This window comes from Haliotis rufescens, unplaced genomic scaffold, assembly GCF_023055435.1.
Source record: "Haliotis rufescens isolate VD_foot unplaced genomic scaffold, xgHalRufe1.0.p SCAF_117, whole genome shotgun sequence".
Lineage (NCBI taxonomy): Eukaryota > Metazoa > Mollusca > Gastropoda > Lepetellida > Haliotidae > Haliotis > Haliotis rufescens.
The window spans coordinates 474,170-491,653 of NW_025963799.1; the positions used below are offsets into that span (position 1 = coordinate 474,170).

The 17,484-nt window shown below is 39.9% G+C and overlaps 1 protein-coding gene across 3 annotated transcripts in view; it reads left to right on the plus strand.

Moving 5' to 3' along the window:
* LOC124127531 (nephrocystin-4-like) overlaps positions 1 to 17,484 on the plus strand; it is a 116,697-nt gene that overhangs the window by 28,016 nt on the left and 71,197 nt on the right. The window contains exons 2-4 of one of the 3 annotated variants that reach the window (XM_048393192.1): positions 6,594 to 6,885; positions 14,845 to 14,988; positions 16,895 to 17,079. In XM_048393192.1, coding sequence (XP_048249149.1) covers positions 6,628 to 6,885; positions 14,845 to 14,988; positions 16,895 to 17,079 — 587 coding nt within the window. In that variant the 5' untranslated portion in view covers positions 6,594 to 6,627. Of the gene's footprint in view, positions 1 to 5,509; positions 6,886 to 14,844; positions 14,989 to 16,894; positions 17,080 to 17,484 lie in introns of those variants that run through there. The other 2 variants (XM_048393194.1, XM_048393193.1) reach the window with 2 other exon arrangements.

Here is a 17,484-nt window from a genome sequence, read left to right on the forward strand (position 1 = left end):
AGGCGGTGAAGTTGTTTGGGTTTGCACTGTTGTAAGTCAAAGGTCGACTGTTCAGCATTGCTTCGACTTCAATCAGAGATGTGCGAAGCACAGATTCATGAACAAGGGTTCCTTTCAAAACACAATTTAAGGCTGTTTTTACAGATCTCACCAGTCGTTCCCATGCACCACCAAAGTGCGGACTAAGCGGTGGATTACTCACTCACTCACTCACTCACTCACTCACTCACTCACTCACTCACTCACTCACTCACTCACTCACTCACTCACTCACTCACTCACCCACCCACCCACTCACTCACTCACTCACTCACTCACATTACCTCTGAATTACAATAGTGTTTTTCCTTGAGACAAAAGGCATTTTTCATGATTTTTTTCCAACATTTGTCAGGACTATAAAAACAGTTCTCGTAATTACCCAGTGAAGCTTTTTCAGCATGCGTACAAAGGAGACAATTTCAGAAACACAATTATGAGCTAATTTACTTTCCGAGTCAAGCCTTAATATTTAGAACAGTTATATACATCTGAAACATTATTTCATTTTTTTCAAATCTTATAATTCCCGCTGATTTTGTGAAATATCCAATAGAGTGATGAATAGATGAGTGAAAAAATATTGGTTACCTAATCAAAAATGTAATAACCCAATTAAAATAGAAACCAAAGAGTAAAAACTGAATTGCTCAAAAAGTTATCTGGAGCTCTGAACATCTTTAGGATTTTCTTGATGACTCAGTGAATGTCGTAGAGTGAACGGGTGCAGGCACCGAGCATGGTGGTGAGTAGATTCTTTAAAATATACGAAGGCTGGCTGAAATGTTCTAAGCCTAACTGTGAAAGACCCGTATCAAGTCGATGGTTTTCCTTTATTTCTCCACATAGTCCCCTTCCAGGTTTACAAATGTTTGCCAGCGATGCTGCAAGGCCTGGATGCCGGTCAAGAAGAAATTTTCTTCAGCCACCCTAAAAAAGTCATTCACAGCGGAAATGACGTCATCATTACTAGGAAAATGGCGACCGGCTAGTTCCTTTTTCATTTTGGGAAACAGGTGGAAGTCAGACGGGGCCAAATCGGGGGAATAAGGGGGATGGTCAATGAGTTCGAAGCCACAATCATGGATCGCTGACATGGCAACCACCAATTTGTGAACAGGAGCCTTGTCTTGGTGGAACAGGACTCCTTTAGTGAGCATTCCCCATCGCTTAGCTTTCATAGCTTCACGCAACTGTCTCAGTAGGTTAGCATAATATCTTCTATTGATAGTCTGGCCTTTTTCAAGATAGTCAATCAGCAGAATACCCTTGGAATCCCAAAAGACTGAAGCCATCACCTTTCCAGCAGAAGGAACCGACTTGGCTTTTGGGGTGGCTGGTGATTCCGGATGCTTCCATTGTTTACACTGAATTTTGGTTTCTGGTTGAAAGTGATGAATCCAGGTCTCATCCATGGTTACAAATCGGGCCAAAAAATCATCGGGATCTGCTTCAAAACAGCATAAATTGTCACGGAATGTCAGGAATCTGACACGTTTCTGATCCGCTGTTAAGAGCTTTGGCACCCATCTTGCAGAAACTTTTGTCATTTCCAACTCGGTGATAATGTGCTCAACCCTCTCAGGAGAGATGCCCACAACACTGGCAATATGTCGAGTGGCCAATCGTCGATCAGCCATCACCATGTCATGCACCCGGGGAATGTTTTCTGGAATGGTTGCTGTTGAAGGCCTTCCTGGACGCGGTTCATCGTCAAGGCTCTCTCTGCCATGCTTGAATTCCACAGTCCACTTCTTTACAGTGGAAAAGGCAGGGGCAACATCCCCTAAAGTGGAGACCATGTCAGCATGTATCTGTGTTGGAGTTAGCCCTTTCAGTTGCAGGTACTTGATGACTGCCCTATAGCCAGTTTTGTCCATTTCTGGTGATTTCAATGGGTAGGTTCACAAGATGGTCTGGTACAAAGACAATAATAACACTACAGTTGCAGTTCTTATGTCTATGATTCATTCAATGATTGATTGTACTTGTTGGTGGCAAAAGTTTGTTTCAATCCGATTGAGATATCCCACTTAGGCTTAGAACTTTTCAGCCAGCCCTTGTAATTCAACTTTGATAGGGATGATAGAACATTGTTATCTTGATTTCCGCAGTATGTCTCAGACAGGTGGCCTCCACAGATGATGGCATGTTGTAAAGTGAATGGGAGTGTGTGCTGAAATCTGATTGGTTGAAACACAGTGTGCTGGCATCCCCCTAGAAATCTGTCATAAGTTTGTTGAAATTATCTTGATATTCTCAATGCAGAATTGAACAACAATGTGACATTTGGCTTGGAGAAATGGTTACTCCATTAATTAGATATTATTAAATGTGATAAATATTTGAATTATTTTTTTCCCCCACATTCTACCTACCTGGTGGGTTCAGTTAACATGGGGCGGTGGGGTAGCCTAGTGGTTAAAGTGTTCACTTGTCACACCGAAGACCTGTGAAGATCCATGGATTGCATGGATCCATGCTCATGATGTCAATCATTGCATTGTCTGGTCCAGACTCAATTTTTAACAGACTGCCGTCAAATAGCTGGAATATTGCTGAGTGCGGTGTTACACAACAAACAAACACACCGAAGACCCGAGTTTGATTCCCCCACATGGGTACAATTTGTAAAGCCTATTTCTGGTGTCCCCGCCATGATATTGCTGGAATATTGCTAAAAGTGTCGTTAAACCATACTCACTCACTCACTCATCTGTGAGAGCTCATGTGGAAGGTGTGAGGTACAGAACATGACAACTTCTCAGTCTCACAATGGCGATGAACATAATGTGTTTTCAGATTCGCCGTTGTTATACATTCAACCAGTAGTCAATGCAAGGAACTTGGACACCTCACTCAAAAATACCGTTTCCATGGTTACTGTATTAGTATATAATGAATGAATGAATGAATGAATGAATGAATGAATGAATGAATGAATGAATGACGTCACTGTGAACTACTTCCCCTCATTAGTCTGCCTCCATCTCCAGACTCTGGATAGTGTTGTCCGCAATCTTTCCGTTATTGATATCAATTACTGGGCTCTTCTTATCATAAGTTGCCATAGCAACTGATTAATGTTGACTGCCAAGCAGTATTTCTCCAAGATGAGATCTCCAACAAATCCATGATGCTTATTGACAACAATAGCGAGTTGGACCTGGATGTGATAGCCTTGTTGAAGGTGGCACTGCTCCGTAGCTTCTGTGGAAAAAACCCTGAACTAACGAGTTGACTACTTGTTGTGTATCACTCTTACTTGATCATGAAGCAGTGGATTTCCTTGCTGAATAGGCTTGAATTTTGTGGCTCAATCATAGCGCCAGAAGTGGCTATTACGAGTTATGTGAACTTATATCCCTTTTATGTCCCTCCTATTGACCAATCAGATTCCTCCTCTCATATCACTTGCCTTTGCTTCAAACAAATCATTTGAGCACCTAGATAGAAAACATGAAAATATTTGGAAAATATCTGTCGACGCTCAATTGACAGTACACATCCTTTTCAAATCCTGCCCCAAATTCGGGGCGTTGAAATCCATGTTGTTTATGAACAGGATGTCTAGTTTGTTACACAGTTTTGATTGGACTATGCATAGACTCATTTGTCCAGCTAAAATGTAACTCCTGAATTCCAGCCAAGGTCGGCAAGGGTGGAAACTGGACTTCTTTAGTCAGTTAACTCCCTTGACTCAAGAAGATGATGGTTCCCTCATCCAGTGGGAGTGTTGACAGTTTCTTTTGCCCTCAGGGATATTTTGCCAAGGATGATGCATGTTTGTGGTTGCTATGTAGATAGTCGAAGTGTTGATAGTGGTTTTTTTATGCATGCTGCATTATTGATGGACATTATTGAAGTGTTGTGCTGTGAGCATGATAAGTTTCTGCCTTGTATTCACCACATATCAATGTGATACAAGCGTTGACAGATAGTATGTCACAACCCAAGAGAATATGTTTATGAATATTTGTGAATGGTTGCTATGTGCACACATTTTGAAGAGCTTTCTGTGTGTTGTGGAGTAACAGGCTGGAGGGGGTTACATTTGTTTGTAGATGCTGTTGGGAATGCATATGATGGTGCTGGTTATCTGTCTCTGTGCCACAGGGAGTATTTATTTTCTTAATGTTCATCGTCTTGTCTTGGTCTGTGTCTATGAGTGTTCATCAATGCTGTTCATGGCCCTTGTCACTGGGCATTGGCAGCCTCAGGGTAATGTTTGTGAAGTCAGCATGTTTTCACCAGTTACGATGTGTTGATGAGATATTTCCTGTTTTGAGAAGTTATGATGTTGTGATGGTGAGATACCTCTTAATTTGAGAGGTTAGGATTGTGTGATGGTGAGATAATCTCCTTTTTTGAGAAGTTACGATGTTGTGATGGTGAGATAATCTCCTGTTTTGAGAAATTACAATGTTGTGATGGTGAAATAATCTTCTGTTTTGAGCTGTTACGAGTTGTGATGGTGAGATAATCTCCTGTTTTGAGAAATTACAATGTTGTGATGGTGAGATAATCTTCTGTTTTGAGCTGTTACGAGTTGTGATGGTGAGATAATCTCCTGTTTTGAGAAATTACAATGTTGTGATGGTGAGATAATCTTCTGTTTTGAGCTGTTACGAGTTGTGATGGTGAGATAATCTCCTGTTTTGAGAAATTACAATGTTGTGATGGTGAGATAATCTTCTGTTTTGAGCTGTTACGAGTTGTGATGGTGAGATAATCTCCTGTTTTGAGAAATTACAATGTTGTGATGGTGAGATAATCTTCTGTTTTGAGCTGTTACGAGTTGTGATGGTGAGATAATCTCCTGTTTTGAGAAGTTCAATGTTGTGTTGGTGGGATAATCTTCTGTTTTGAGCTGTTAGAGGTTGTGATGGTGAGATAATCCCCTGTTTTGAGAAGTTAAGATGTGGTGGTGAGATATCTCCTGTTTTGAGAAGTTAAGATGTTGTGATGGTGAGATATCTCCTGTTTTGAGAAGTTAAGATGTTGTGATGGTGAGATAATCTCCTGTTTTGAGAATTTATGATGTTGTGTTGGTGAGATAATCTCCTGTTTTGAGAAGTTACAATGTTGTGATGGTGAGATAATCTCCTGTTTTGAGAATTTATGATGTTGTGATGGTGAGAAAATCTCCTGTTTGAGACGATGTGTTGGTGAGATAATCTCCTGTTTTGAGAAGTTACGATGTTGTGATGGTGAGATAATTTCCTGTTTGAGACGTTGTGTTGGTGAGATAATCTCCTGTTTTGAGAAGTTCAATGTTGTGATGGTGAAATAATCTTCTGTTTTGAGAAGTTATGATGTTGTGAATGAGAGAAAATCTCCTGTTTTGAGAATTTATGATGTTGTGGTGGTGAGATATCTCCTGTTTTGAGAAGTTAAGATGTTGTGATGCTGAGATAATCTCCTGTTTTGAGAAGTTCAGTGTTGTGATGGTGAGATAATCTCCTGTTTTGAGAATTTATGATGTTGTGTTGGTGAGATAATCTCCTGTTTTGAGAAGTTACGATGTTGTGATGGTGAGATAATCTCCTGTTTTGAGAATTTATGATGTTGTGATGGTGAGAAAATCTCCTGTTTTGAGAAGTTATGATGTTGTGATGGTGAGATAATTTCTTGTTTGAGACGTTGTGTTGGTGAGATAATCTCCTGTTTTGAGAAGTTCAATGTTGTGATGGTGAGATAATCTCCTGTTTTGAGAATTTATGATGTTGTGTTGGTGAGATAATCTCCTGTTTTGAGAAGTTACGATGTTGTGATGGTGAGATAATTTCCTGTTTGAGACGTTGTGTTGGTGAGATTATCTCCTGTTTTGAGAAGTTCAATGTTGTGATGGTGAAATAATCTCCTGTTTTGAGAAGTTATGATGTTGTGATGGTGAGAAAATCTCCTGTTTTGAGAATTTATGATGTTGTGGTGGTGAGATATCTCCTGTTTTGAGAAGTTAAGATGTTGTGATGCTGAGATAATCTCCTGTTTTGAGAAGTTACGATGTTGTGATGGTGAGATAATTTCCTGTTTGAGACGTTGTGTTGGTGAGATAATCTCCTGTTTTGAGAAGTTACGATGTTGTGATGGTGAGATAATCTCCTGTTTTGAGAAGTTACGATGTTGTGATGGTGAGATAATTTCCTGTTTGAGACGTTGTGTTGGTGAGATAATCTCCTGTTTTGAGAAGTTCAGTGTTGTGATGGTGAAATAATCTCCTGTTTTGAGAAGTTATGATGTTGTGATGGTGAGAAAATCTCCTGTTTTGAGAATTTATGATGTTGTGATGGTGAGATATCTCCTGTTTTGAGAAGTTAAGATGTTGTGATGCTGAGATAATCTCCTGTTTTGAGAAGTTACGATGTTGTGATGGTGAGATAATTTCCTGTTTGAGACGTTGTGTTGGTGAGATAATCTCCTGTTTTGAGAAGTTCAGTGTTGTGATGGTGAAATAATCTTCTGTTTTGAGAAGTTATGATGTTGTGAAGGTGAGATATTTCCTGTTTTGAGAAGTTACGATGTTGTGATAGTGAAATGTTTCCTATTTTGAGAAATGCTGAGGTGATCTCTCAAATCAAGTAGACCATGTCGGCCAAACGTGATAAGCACACCAGAACTTTGCACTTCGAGGATGAAGGCCGAGGAGACACACAGAACAAGGTCTCAACTAAGTCAATCAAAGGGGATATTCTCGACTCTGACTCAAATCGCTTGAGTAGGTTGTTGTCATGGCGCTGTGTTCTGTCCCATCCAAGACTCGTCACTGGTGAGGTAAAGCTTGATGACTTTGTTCCGTTCTGTCTGAACTTGAGGAAGGTGGACGGCATCGCGAGACCTGCAGTGGTGAGTGGGGCAGCGACATCTGTCTTGAGTTTGTTTGTGTACTGTGCACATATTGTCACCGCCGTGACTGTCTTATGTCGTTTTGAAGAAATGGGAATTATGATCCTCTTAGTTCTTAGGTCACTTTGTTGAATGGGGCTTTGTCCATACTTACGCAGTCATAGTGCTAAGAGGGTCATTTATCCCTTATCTCAACATAGACTTTTGACATTCATTGCGCTCAGATGTCTATTGAACGAAGTACAGCAAGAATGAAGGGGTGAAGTGTAACCTTAGGTTCCGGGTACGTTACCCTTCTACCTATGGTCACTTCTACTTATCAACTACTCCTTGGTTCTAGGGATGATGTAGCTATCTCAAAATCACAAGTCCGATGGTTTGCTCCAGTCCTTTTTATTTATGATAGAGTTAATCATAAATACACACACATGGTCCTCAGATATATTCTTGTTGTTGCCTGATATAAATACAACACATACCTAGATGATGGTTGAAGAGCCTGATGGTTTTTCTGATGAACGTTAACTCTACTTCTTTTCTGACTCGGGATCCCAAAACCACAGTGAACCGTTCTGTTCAGCTGTATGCTCCCGACTCCCCGCACCAATCTCGGACAACTCACAAAATACTATCGATGATAATTTTAGCTCCTCCCTCCAAAATCACATTTGACATCATGAGAAATGAGTCATAATGGTCATTCCCCAATTTCAATAGTAATTAGTTTTATCATCAAGCCCTTTGGTCTAACCAATTTGATTACCTCTCTAGGGTCATTGGTCAACTCGGACATACTCATGTAATCAAATACCCTCAAGTACTCTGCCAGACTGGAAGGCACCAAAAAGATACTTAATCATGTTATTTTGACATTCTAATCAAGCAGTAATACTCATAAATATTTGATCACCACAAGACTAACAATTTTGTTCCATCTATCTATCTCCCTTCTGACATTTTTATTGCAAGACCAATTCTCCTAATTCATTGTACTAATGAAAAGTAAACTCTATCACTTAAGAGAAGCAAAACCAATAATCACTTGCCCCAGGAGTTGTTGCCCTGACCCTGTACGGTCACTTCTCTCATATGCATCCATATTTTACCCAAAAGCTTCATTTAGTAAACTACATTTTAAGTAAATATTAAAAACCCCTTTTTCCAAAATACCCTGGTTATACATGCCCTTCCCGTTGTAGAGCATGTCCCATGCGATTGACCAATGATAATAGAATATAAGATGTAATTACAATAGTACAATATCAATATGTAACAACTTGTGTGTGTATGTATCTGAGGACCAGAAAAATCAATACAATGAAATTTTACAAGGTAATGTCTCAGATAGGATCTGTCTTGGGTTGTACCTATCTGAGAATAATAACATGCCAAGACTTATAAAGGCATAATCAAATTATGTTTCTTTGTAAAGTTTTTGCTTTTTCTATATAAAGACATATGAGCATTTTCCTTCAGGCAAAAAATCACAATAGTATCACAACACCAATAACCAACTGATGATCAGTTTCAGAGTACTGTGTATCCAATACATAATCTTACTATTCTGTAACATCAACATGTTCCATGTCCGTATGTTCTAGAACATATTCAACTTACTCTGACTCTTATGGTCTCGATCCAATGGGAAAAGTTCTCCATATCAAATGATCAAAAATGTCCTATTACATGTGGAAGTTTATTTAGAAATGATCCTCTCCATCATCTTATAGAATGAGGATGTTTATTCCTACATGTATGACAGCGAAAACTTTGACTCTGATGTCCAAAAGAGTTAATTGTCCAAAATTCAGTCATTTGTAAATCAAATAGGAAATTACTTTAAATTCATGTATTACACTCCATGAAGTCCTCTTTAACTGAAGATTACAAGAGTTTGCTCTTATAATTTCTCAAGTAAATGTTGAAATTTAGCTTCAGCATCTGTACACAGTAAACAAACGACATCTCGACTCAATAATCACAATAGTATTTGGTTTTTTTCAATATCTAAACAACATCAACTTATCGTAAAGTCACTGGACATGCACCTACATAGAATATTGTCAAATGTCTCATTGGGCAGTGATCGCACATGCAATCTATCAACTCCTGAGGTGCAATACAATGCACCATATACAACATCCTGGTAACATATAACAGAAAGATTTTCTATCATGAAATTTAACATATGTTTTTCTCATATGGTAGGTGTACCCATTCATATATATTATAAATAAATGCATATAGGTAAGCACAAAAGCATTAAACATGTAGTAAAAGTAACATCTTGATTACAGTAAAACAATCAACATTTATACAAGAGGACACTAGTATGTCTGAGATCACTTAAATTTCCAAAACTGTGACATTTCAATGCTCTCCTTATTTTGATAGTCTGCCTTAAATGTCGGAAAGGTATCAACTCAGGTGATAGTACATTTTGTAATAACTTATATATTCCTGTGCTCAACTGATTAATCTTCCTTTCAACCATAGTAGCAAAATGTAACTCCTTTGCAACCAGTTGTATCCAATGTGCATACATGGCCTGAAACCATCGTATCTTAGCATCCTCTACCTTTATCAGTTCAGTCAATTCATTATGCAATTATACCTTGCTTCAAACCATCCATTCTGTCATTGGCCTTAGACATGTACGAACCCATGTAATCCTGTGACACATTAAAAGCTGCTTCTTCCGCTCTCATTCTGTTTGATAAGATATTGATATGTTGACGTATTATGTTCACATCACTGTCACGGCGGTACCAAATAAATTATGTGAGAATTCACCAGTAAAAAGTAGTAAAGCTCTCTTAGAGCTAGTCTGTGAACTAACAGTTTGACCTTGAAGAATAATATTTCTGATCAAAGTAACCCCTTCTAACATGTCTTTGAAAGTGTCGTCATGTATGCGATAAATATAATTCAATACAGCCCTCATGTTCTCATCACAGGACGTGCGATTCCTTAGAAGACTAGCATTCTGACAAATCTCTCGAGGCAGAGTCGGATAGTTAGAGATCTTGGGCAATTCAATAGCAAACGTATGATACCACGTCTGTTCGTATGTTAAGTCGTCCCATATATCTGAAGGTATTACCCCAGAGATAGATATCCGGAATACATGTCGTCAAAGGTACTGAGTTCCACATCATGAGTAGTGTCATCATAGCTTTAAGTGCGAAGCCTAAGGGTCCTTTAGAACGCAAACATCCAAGTTGTCTCTCAGATTTTAAATCTGATCTCAGTTCCTACTCTGTTATCCCTATGAAGCCATATCTTCCCTAAGTGAAAACAATAAACAACAATCCCAATTGATCGTCACCAATGTACCATACAACATATTACTCTCTCATAAATAATGTCTACCAACATTAAGTTAACCGCAGAACACAGCGCTTATGTTCATACAGTTCCAGTTCATGTGTCAATAATATGCTGTACTTGTGGGTCAGTTGAATATTTTTAAGTTAAAAGGCCTTGTTTTTAAACAACTTCTGATTTCTTACATCTTCAATCCCAGTAATATATAACTGTATGTCCCTTTTCACTCCTATCGTTGTGTCTTTATCTGTGTCAGCATCATAACTCATGAAAAAAACAACCTCTTTAATATTCCGTCTGTACTCTCTTCAAACATTTCCTCTCCTCAACAGGAGGTATACAACAGCCTTCTGACTAGGCAAAACCCTTCTGTACAAATATGATTGGCCAATCATCTACATCCCACGACCGATTTATAGGTCTTCACCCAGGCTACGAGACAAATCGACCCTCTGTCCTTCGTCCCGAGTGAATTCATCGTTAGTCTTTCGACTGTCCTCAACATACTCAGCAACTTGAGGTAGAAACATATCTACCTCACCACTAGAGACTGTCAGGCATCTCTAGACTTGATCTTTCAAGCTTTGAAACAGCATAGGCATTTCCTCATCTATGTGTTTATATTCAAATAACGTAGGCATGTCTCCTCTACGTCCCTGTCGACATTATTACTACGTGGGCATGTCTCCTCCACGGCTTGACAGCGTAGGCATGTGACCTCTACGACTTACTATCTTTTCATATCTACGTAGGCATGTTACCTCTACGACGTTGTTCATCATCTCATATCTGCGTAGGCATGTTACCTCTACGACTTTTCATTATCATCCTTGATTTCCTATCTGGGTACCCATTTACACATGACACTATAACTTGGGACTAAAACCAACTTGTTATCATAACCTTGGATCTACATATCCTCCGTATATCATATACCTATATGATTGTCACACTTCCTTACGTGCAGTTCTATTGTTTACTTTTTGTTGTTTTCTTTCTTCACTTTCCCTGTCATTGTTCTTCTGACATGGAAAACCTCCACAATTTCTGAATTGAGAAACTCACTTAGGACCCCTTTCGCTTTTCGAGACACCCGGACTTGGTATCTCATTCCTCTACGACTTATCAACTCCCATTTCATATTTGGATATCCATATTCCCGTCAATCAATGAGTCTTGTCAATATCAACATGGTTGAATGCTTTGTCACCTGTGGTGATAGGCATGGTATGTGTGTTGTCACTGTCTTCTAACTCTCCACACACATTGGCAATATCGACTTCTTCAATGACACCTATTGCTAACTTAATCTCTGAACTAGCAGGGTTCATCAACCTAAACAATGGTACTTGATTGACAGATGAAGTGAGATATCTAGCACCTCACACATGTAACCATTCTGCAATAGACTCAATCGGCTCAACAACGCCTAACTTAATGTACACCGGCAACAAAGTTTCATGTGTGGTGGTGGTACCACATCACATATACATGTAACAAGGTTGGTATTAATCTGAATAGGCAATGAAATTTGTCTCTGTAAGTCCATCCTACAAAGTCAACCAATTATGGCTAACATCAATGCTAGCCTCTGGCTTCTCAAGAAATCTAAGCCTAACAACACATCAATTGATAAGGCTAAAAGACCTGAAAGTCCTGTACAACACATAGCTGACCAACTGTAAGAGGAATTGTAGATACACCTAACACATCTAATGGTTTCCCATCTGCACCAACCAATGACCTTACACCTCATTTTGTTATAGGAAATCTACTCTCACCTCCAATAGATGAGAATACATTTGAATTCATACAGCTCAAAGTTTCACCTGAGTCCCATAGGGCACTGTAAGTCTTTCCAGATATCTTTACCCTAATACTGCTGTGAGATAAGCCCACACTACAAGTCAAAACAACAACCTCGCTCAAATCACTTATCATTTCTATGATCTGGTTCTGTATTATTTCTCATTGTAAAAGAGTGGCCTATGATGTTACCAACATTATCAAAATCAATATTTGCTATATTGGCGGCAGGCTCAAATCCACATGTAGCACTGCCCCTGTTAACCCTTGCATATGTTTGGCTTAATTAGAAAAGTAGAATCTGCTTAGGTGCCCTATCATACAGCATTGAAAACATTGCATAGATCTCACAAGACTCTCAGACATACTAAAATGTGTCCCTACCTCATTGTCCACAAATGTTCCATAATTGTGGTTGTGACACTCTATGCTCCTCATTGCTCATATTCCTTGGAGCAGGGCTCCAGTTTTGTCCACAGGGCACATCATTGTCACTCATGTCCCTGATATCAACATGTGTTGATGCACAACCACTTCTGTTATGTTGATGGAATGTTTGTGTCCCGTTCTTCACTGTTTGTTGGTCATCAGTACACTCAGTCCGAGTTTTAATGTACTGTTTTCTGTACATAGAGTCATCCTGATGCTCATATGAAAAGTTCCCTCCTGTTCGAGTATTTTCTGCACTGGTCAGTAAGGATACTTGTCCAACGAGCTCCTCTATAACAGACACAAGTCTGTTATTCTCTGATGTGGCCAGTCCAAATGCAGCATCTGCTATTCTCGCACTTTCCAGGACTTGATCCTTGGTCTCATGCAATCTTGTCAAAATGAACTGTTTAATGTGAGGTTGAGAATTCCTAATGACGGCATCCATGAGACAGTTGTCGTCCAGTCTATCAAGACGTTTTGCCTCATATTGCAATTCTTAAAGAAAGTCCTCAAAATCCTCAGACTGTTTCTGTTTCCTATTATAAAGCTTGTCTAGTCTTTCATATCTTTTTGCTGAATTTAGTTTGTACCTTGCAAGGAAAGCTGTCTTCACCTCATTCCAGGAATTGTCACTAAAGTCCTGAGCTTCATGCCACTTTAAAGCATTTTTGTCTAACCATAAACCAAATGCTGTCTTTGTCCATTCTTCTGAATAATTATGTAAAGAATTAAATTTCTCATATCTGCTTAACCATGAACTTGCAATTTCTGGATCACTTCCATTGAATTTCTCAAGAGAAAACTGACTTAGGGAAAAAGCCCTTGCTAAAGCAGCAAATCTCTTGTCTAATTTGTCCTTATTTCCAAGTCCTCCTGAAAATAAACTGTCATTTGTCTCTGTAATATCAGAGGCAGAACAATTTTCATTGTCATGAAACATTTTGAATCACTTTGGTTCTCCTCTGACAATATGTCCAAAATCAACATAATAATTCTCGTGCTCATTGTTGGTGATGAGATAATAACAGTCCTATAATACTGCAGAAAGTTCCTATGCACACTAGCGTGCAGCAAGGGTCCTCCATCAGTGTGACTGTCCCACACTAGAAAATCAATATCACTGTTAGGGTAGTAGCCGTACTACCAAAGAAATCAATAACACAGTCTCTTCATGGGAAACTGACCACCCCACGGCTTTCAGACAGTGAACCATAGTCCCGCTGGTGAGCATAGTTCACAAATACAAGGGCAAAACACATCCCTCACAATCAATTAGCGCTTTACAGGACATCACCTACCGTGAATGGCAAATAGCATCGGCTCATGTCAGGCAAACAACCATCAAGTGTACATCAACTCAGCTGCAGGTGCAAACCGTTCAAACTTGTGATGAGCATGGTACGGTGATCTTAGAGCAACTCCGCCATATGTAACCTTAGGTTCCGGGTACGTTACCCTTCTACCTATGGTCACTTCTACTTATCAACTACTCCTTGGTTCTAGGGATGATGTAGCTATCTCAAAATCACAAGTCCGATGGTTTGCTCCAGTCCTTTTTATTTATGATAGAGTTAATCATAAATACACACACATGGTCCTCAGATATATTCTTGTTGTTGCCTGATATAAATACAACACATACCTAGATGATGGTTGAAGAGCCTGATGGTTTTTCTGATGAACGTTAACTCTACTTCTTTTCTGACTCGGGATCCCAAAACCACAGTGAACCGTTCTGTTCAGCTGTATGCTCCCGACTCCCCGCACCAATCTCGGACAACTCACAAAATACTATCGATGATAATTTTAGCTCCTCCCTCCAAAATCACATTTGACATCATGAGAAATGAGTCATAATGGTCATTCCCCAATTTCAATAGTAATTAGTTTTATCATCAAGCCCTTTGGTCTAACCAATTTGATTACCTCTCTAGGGTCATTGGTCAACTCGGACATACTCATGTAATCAAATACCCTCAAGTACTCTGCCAGACTGGAAGGCACCAAAAAGATACTTAATCATGTTATTTTGACATTCTAATCAAGCAGTAATACTCATAAATATTTGATCACCACAAGACTAACAATTTTGTTCCATCTATCTATCTCCCTTCTGACATTTTTATTGCAAGACCAATTCTCCTAATTCATTGTACTAATGAAAAGTAAACTCTATCACTTAAGAGAAGCAAAACCAATAATCGCTTGCCCCAGGAGTTGTTGCCCTGACCCTGTACGGTCACTTCTCTCATATGCATCCATATTTTACCCAAAAGCTTCATTTAGTAAACTACATTTTAAGTAAATATTAAAAACCCCTTTTTCCAAAATACCCTGGTTATAGAAGGCCGGAGGTGATTATATCAGCGTTGTCATTGTCTGTTTTTGTTGCAGCTTGTCAACACCCGGGCAGAGTACCAGCTGTCTGTCAGTCTCTACGATGTGGCGTTCCGGGAGTTCTGTGGCCGACAGTGGCTGGGACCGACGATGGCAGGAAGGGGAGGAGCTACCAGTCTGCCCAAGTTACAATATAACCAGGTACTCAGTCTGCCCAAGTTACAATATAACCAGGTACTCAGTCTGCCCAAGTTACAATATAACCAGGTACTCAGTCTGCACAATATAACCAGATACTCGGTCTGCCCAAGTTACAATATAACCAGGTACTCCGTCTGCACAATATAACCAGGTACTCAGTCTGCCCAAGTTACAATATAACCAGGTACTCAGTCTGCCCAAGTTACAATATAACCAGGTACTCAGTCTGCCCAAGTTACAATATAACCAGGTACTCAGTCTGCACAATATAACCAGATACTCAGTCTGCCCAAGTTACAATATAACCAGGTACTCAGTCTGCCCAAGTTACAATATAACCAGGTACTCAGTCTGCACAATATAACCAGATACTCAGTCTGCCCAAGTTACAATATAACCAGGTACTCAGTCTGCACAATATAACCAGATACTCAGTCTGCCCAAGTTACAATATAACCAGGTACTCAGTCTGCCCAAGTTACAATATAACCAGGTACTCAGTCTGCACAATATAACCAGATACTCAGTCTGCACAATATAACCAGGTACTCAGTCTGCCCAAGTTACAATATAACCAGGTACTCAGTCTGCACAATATAACCAGGTACTCGGTCTGCCCAAGTTACAATATAACCAGGTACTCAGTCTGCCCAAATCAAAACAAGGTAATTTGGCCAGAAGTACAACTTAGGCTTCAGGTATATCAATGTTCTGATATTGTTCAATAACCATCAAATAGCCAATTCCCTTCCACTGATTTAACCACCTGAACTAGAAATTAAGGAGACCAGTGAGACCGCCTCACCTGAGTGACAAAACACTCTCTACAAGACTGTGACTGTATGTCCACTTTCCAGTCGTTGACTCTCCCTTTATGTCCACTTTCCAGTCGTCGACTCTCCCTTTATGCCAACTTTCCAGTCGTCGACTCTCCCTTTATGCCAACTTTCCAGTCGTCGACTCTCCCTTTATGCCAACTTTCCAGTCGTCAACTCTCCCTTTATGCCAACTTTCCAGTCGTCGACTCTCCCTTTATGCCAAGCAGTATTCCAGCAGCTCCAGCCCATGGTGTCAACCATTGAGGTTCAATCTACCAAGATTTCAAAGAGCATCATACAACTCTTGCTCAGAAGTTTGTTTGTTCAGGTTGCAACATTTAAGGCCTTAGTAAGCTTTCCAAACGTTTTTTATTACCTATATGGGAACAGAGATGCTGGGTAGTATCTTTTCTGTAACATCAGAGGTTATGACAGTTGCTTTATGCCGATTGGCTGCTTTAGAAAGCCTGTAATTTTCCCATTCATCATGTTCACTCATCTTTTTGCACAAACTCATCTCTACTATACAAGGCTTGTCATTTACTACATAAAGAGTTCTAAAAACTGTATATTTTATTCATTCAAATTAAATATGTTTCACACATGCTGTTTACGATAATTGAATACACGAAACATAAAAACTAATTAAGATTTGTAGTTTAAATTTGATTGAATAAATCGTCTGTTATACCTGCATGTAATTTGTAAACAACATTCCTCATCAAACTATTGTGTATGTTGTAGACATCTTTAGGACATTTCCATATTTGTTGCCTCAGTGACAAAAATTATGTCTGATGCAATTCCCTATTTTGACTCTTACCATTTGTTCCCGTGTATTTCCAGGTGAACAAACATTTGACTTGTCTTTGCATGTGTTTGTGAAGGGTGCTACCGGTGGGGCAGGATACGTTCACCTTTTCGCAAACACCTGGTATCATCACTATTTGTTAGTGATTCATAAACACATGCTCATGATATAGTCGGAATTGTACAATCGACTCTGCTTTATGCAGAGATTTCTATTGGATATGGAAAGGGTTTTGTCGCTATATTTACAGAGTTACAGTGAGTGATGTTTGTTTCAGCACATCTACTTCCACACGTCTATCACCAACATCAGCCTGATTGCGGTGGTGGAGATTGTGGCCCACACTTATGATGACTCGGGACGGCGCCAGGCTGTGGCCTGCGGCTGGGGCATCATCCGGCCCTTCAAGAATGACTCCGACTTGCCGGACTCTGCGCGGAGCGTCCAGCTGCCAACACAGAAGTAAGCATCTGAAACAGTAACAGTGGTCCTGTTGTGCCAGTCTGACCTAGCTGGCTTGTGTGGTGGTTCTGTTGTGCCAGTCTGACCTAGCTGGTTTGTGTGGTGGTCCTGTTGTGCCAGTCTGACCTAGCTGGCTTGTGTGGTGGTTCTGTTGTGCCAGTCTGACCTAGCTGGCTTGTGTGGTGGTCCTGTTGTGCCAGTCTGACCTAGCTGGCTTGTGTGGTGGTCCTGTTGTGCCAGTCTGACCTAGCTGGCTTGTGTGGTGGTTCTGTTGTGCCAGTCTGACCTAGCTGGCTTGTGTGGTGGTTCTGTTGTGCCAGTCTGACCTAGCTGGCTTGTGTGGTGGTTCTGTTGTGCCAGTCTGACCTAGCTGGCTTGTGTGGTGATTCTGTTGTGCCAGTCTGA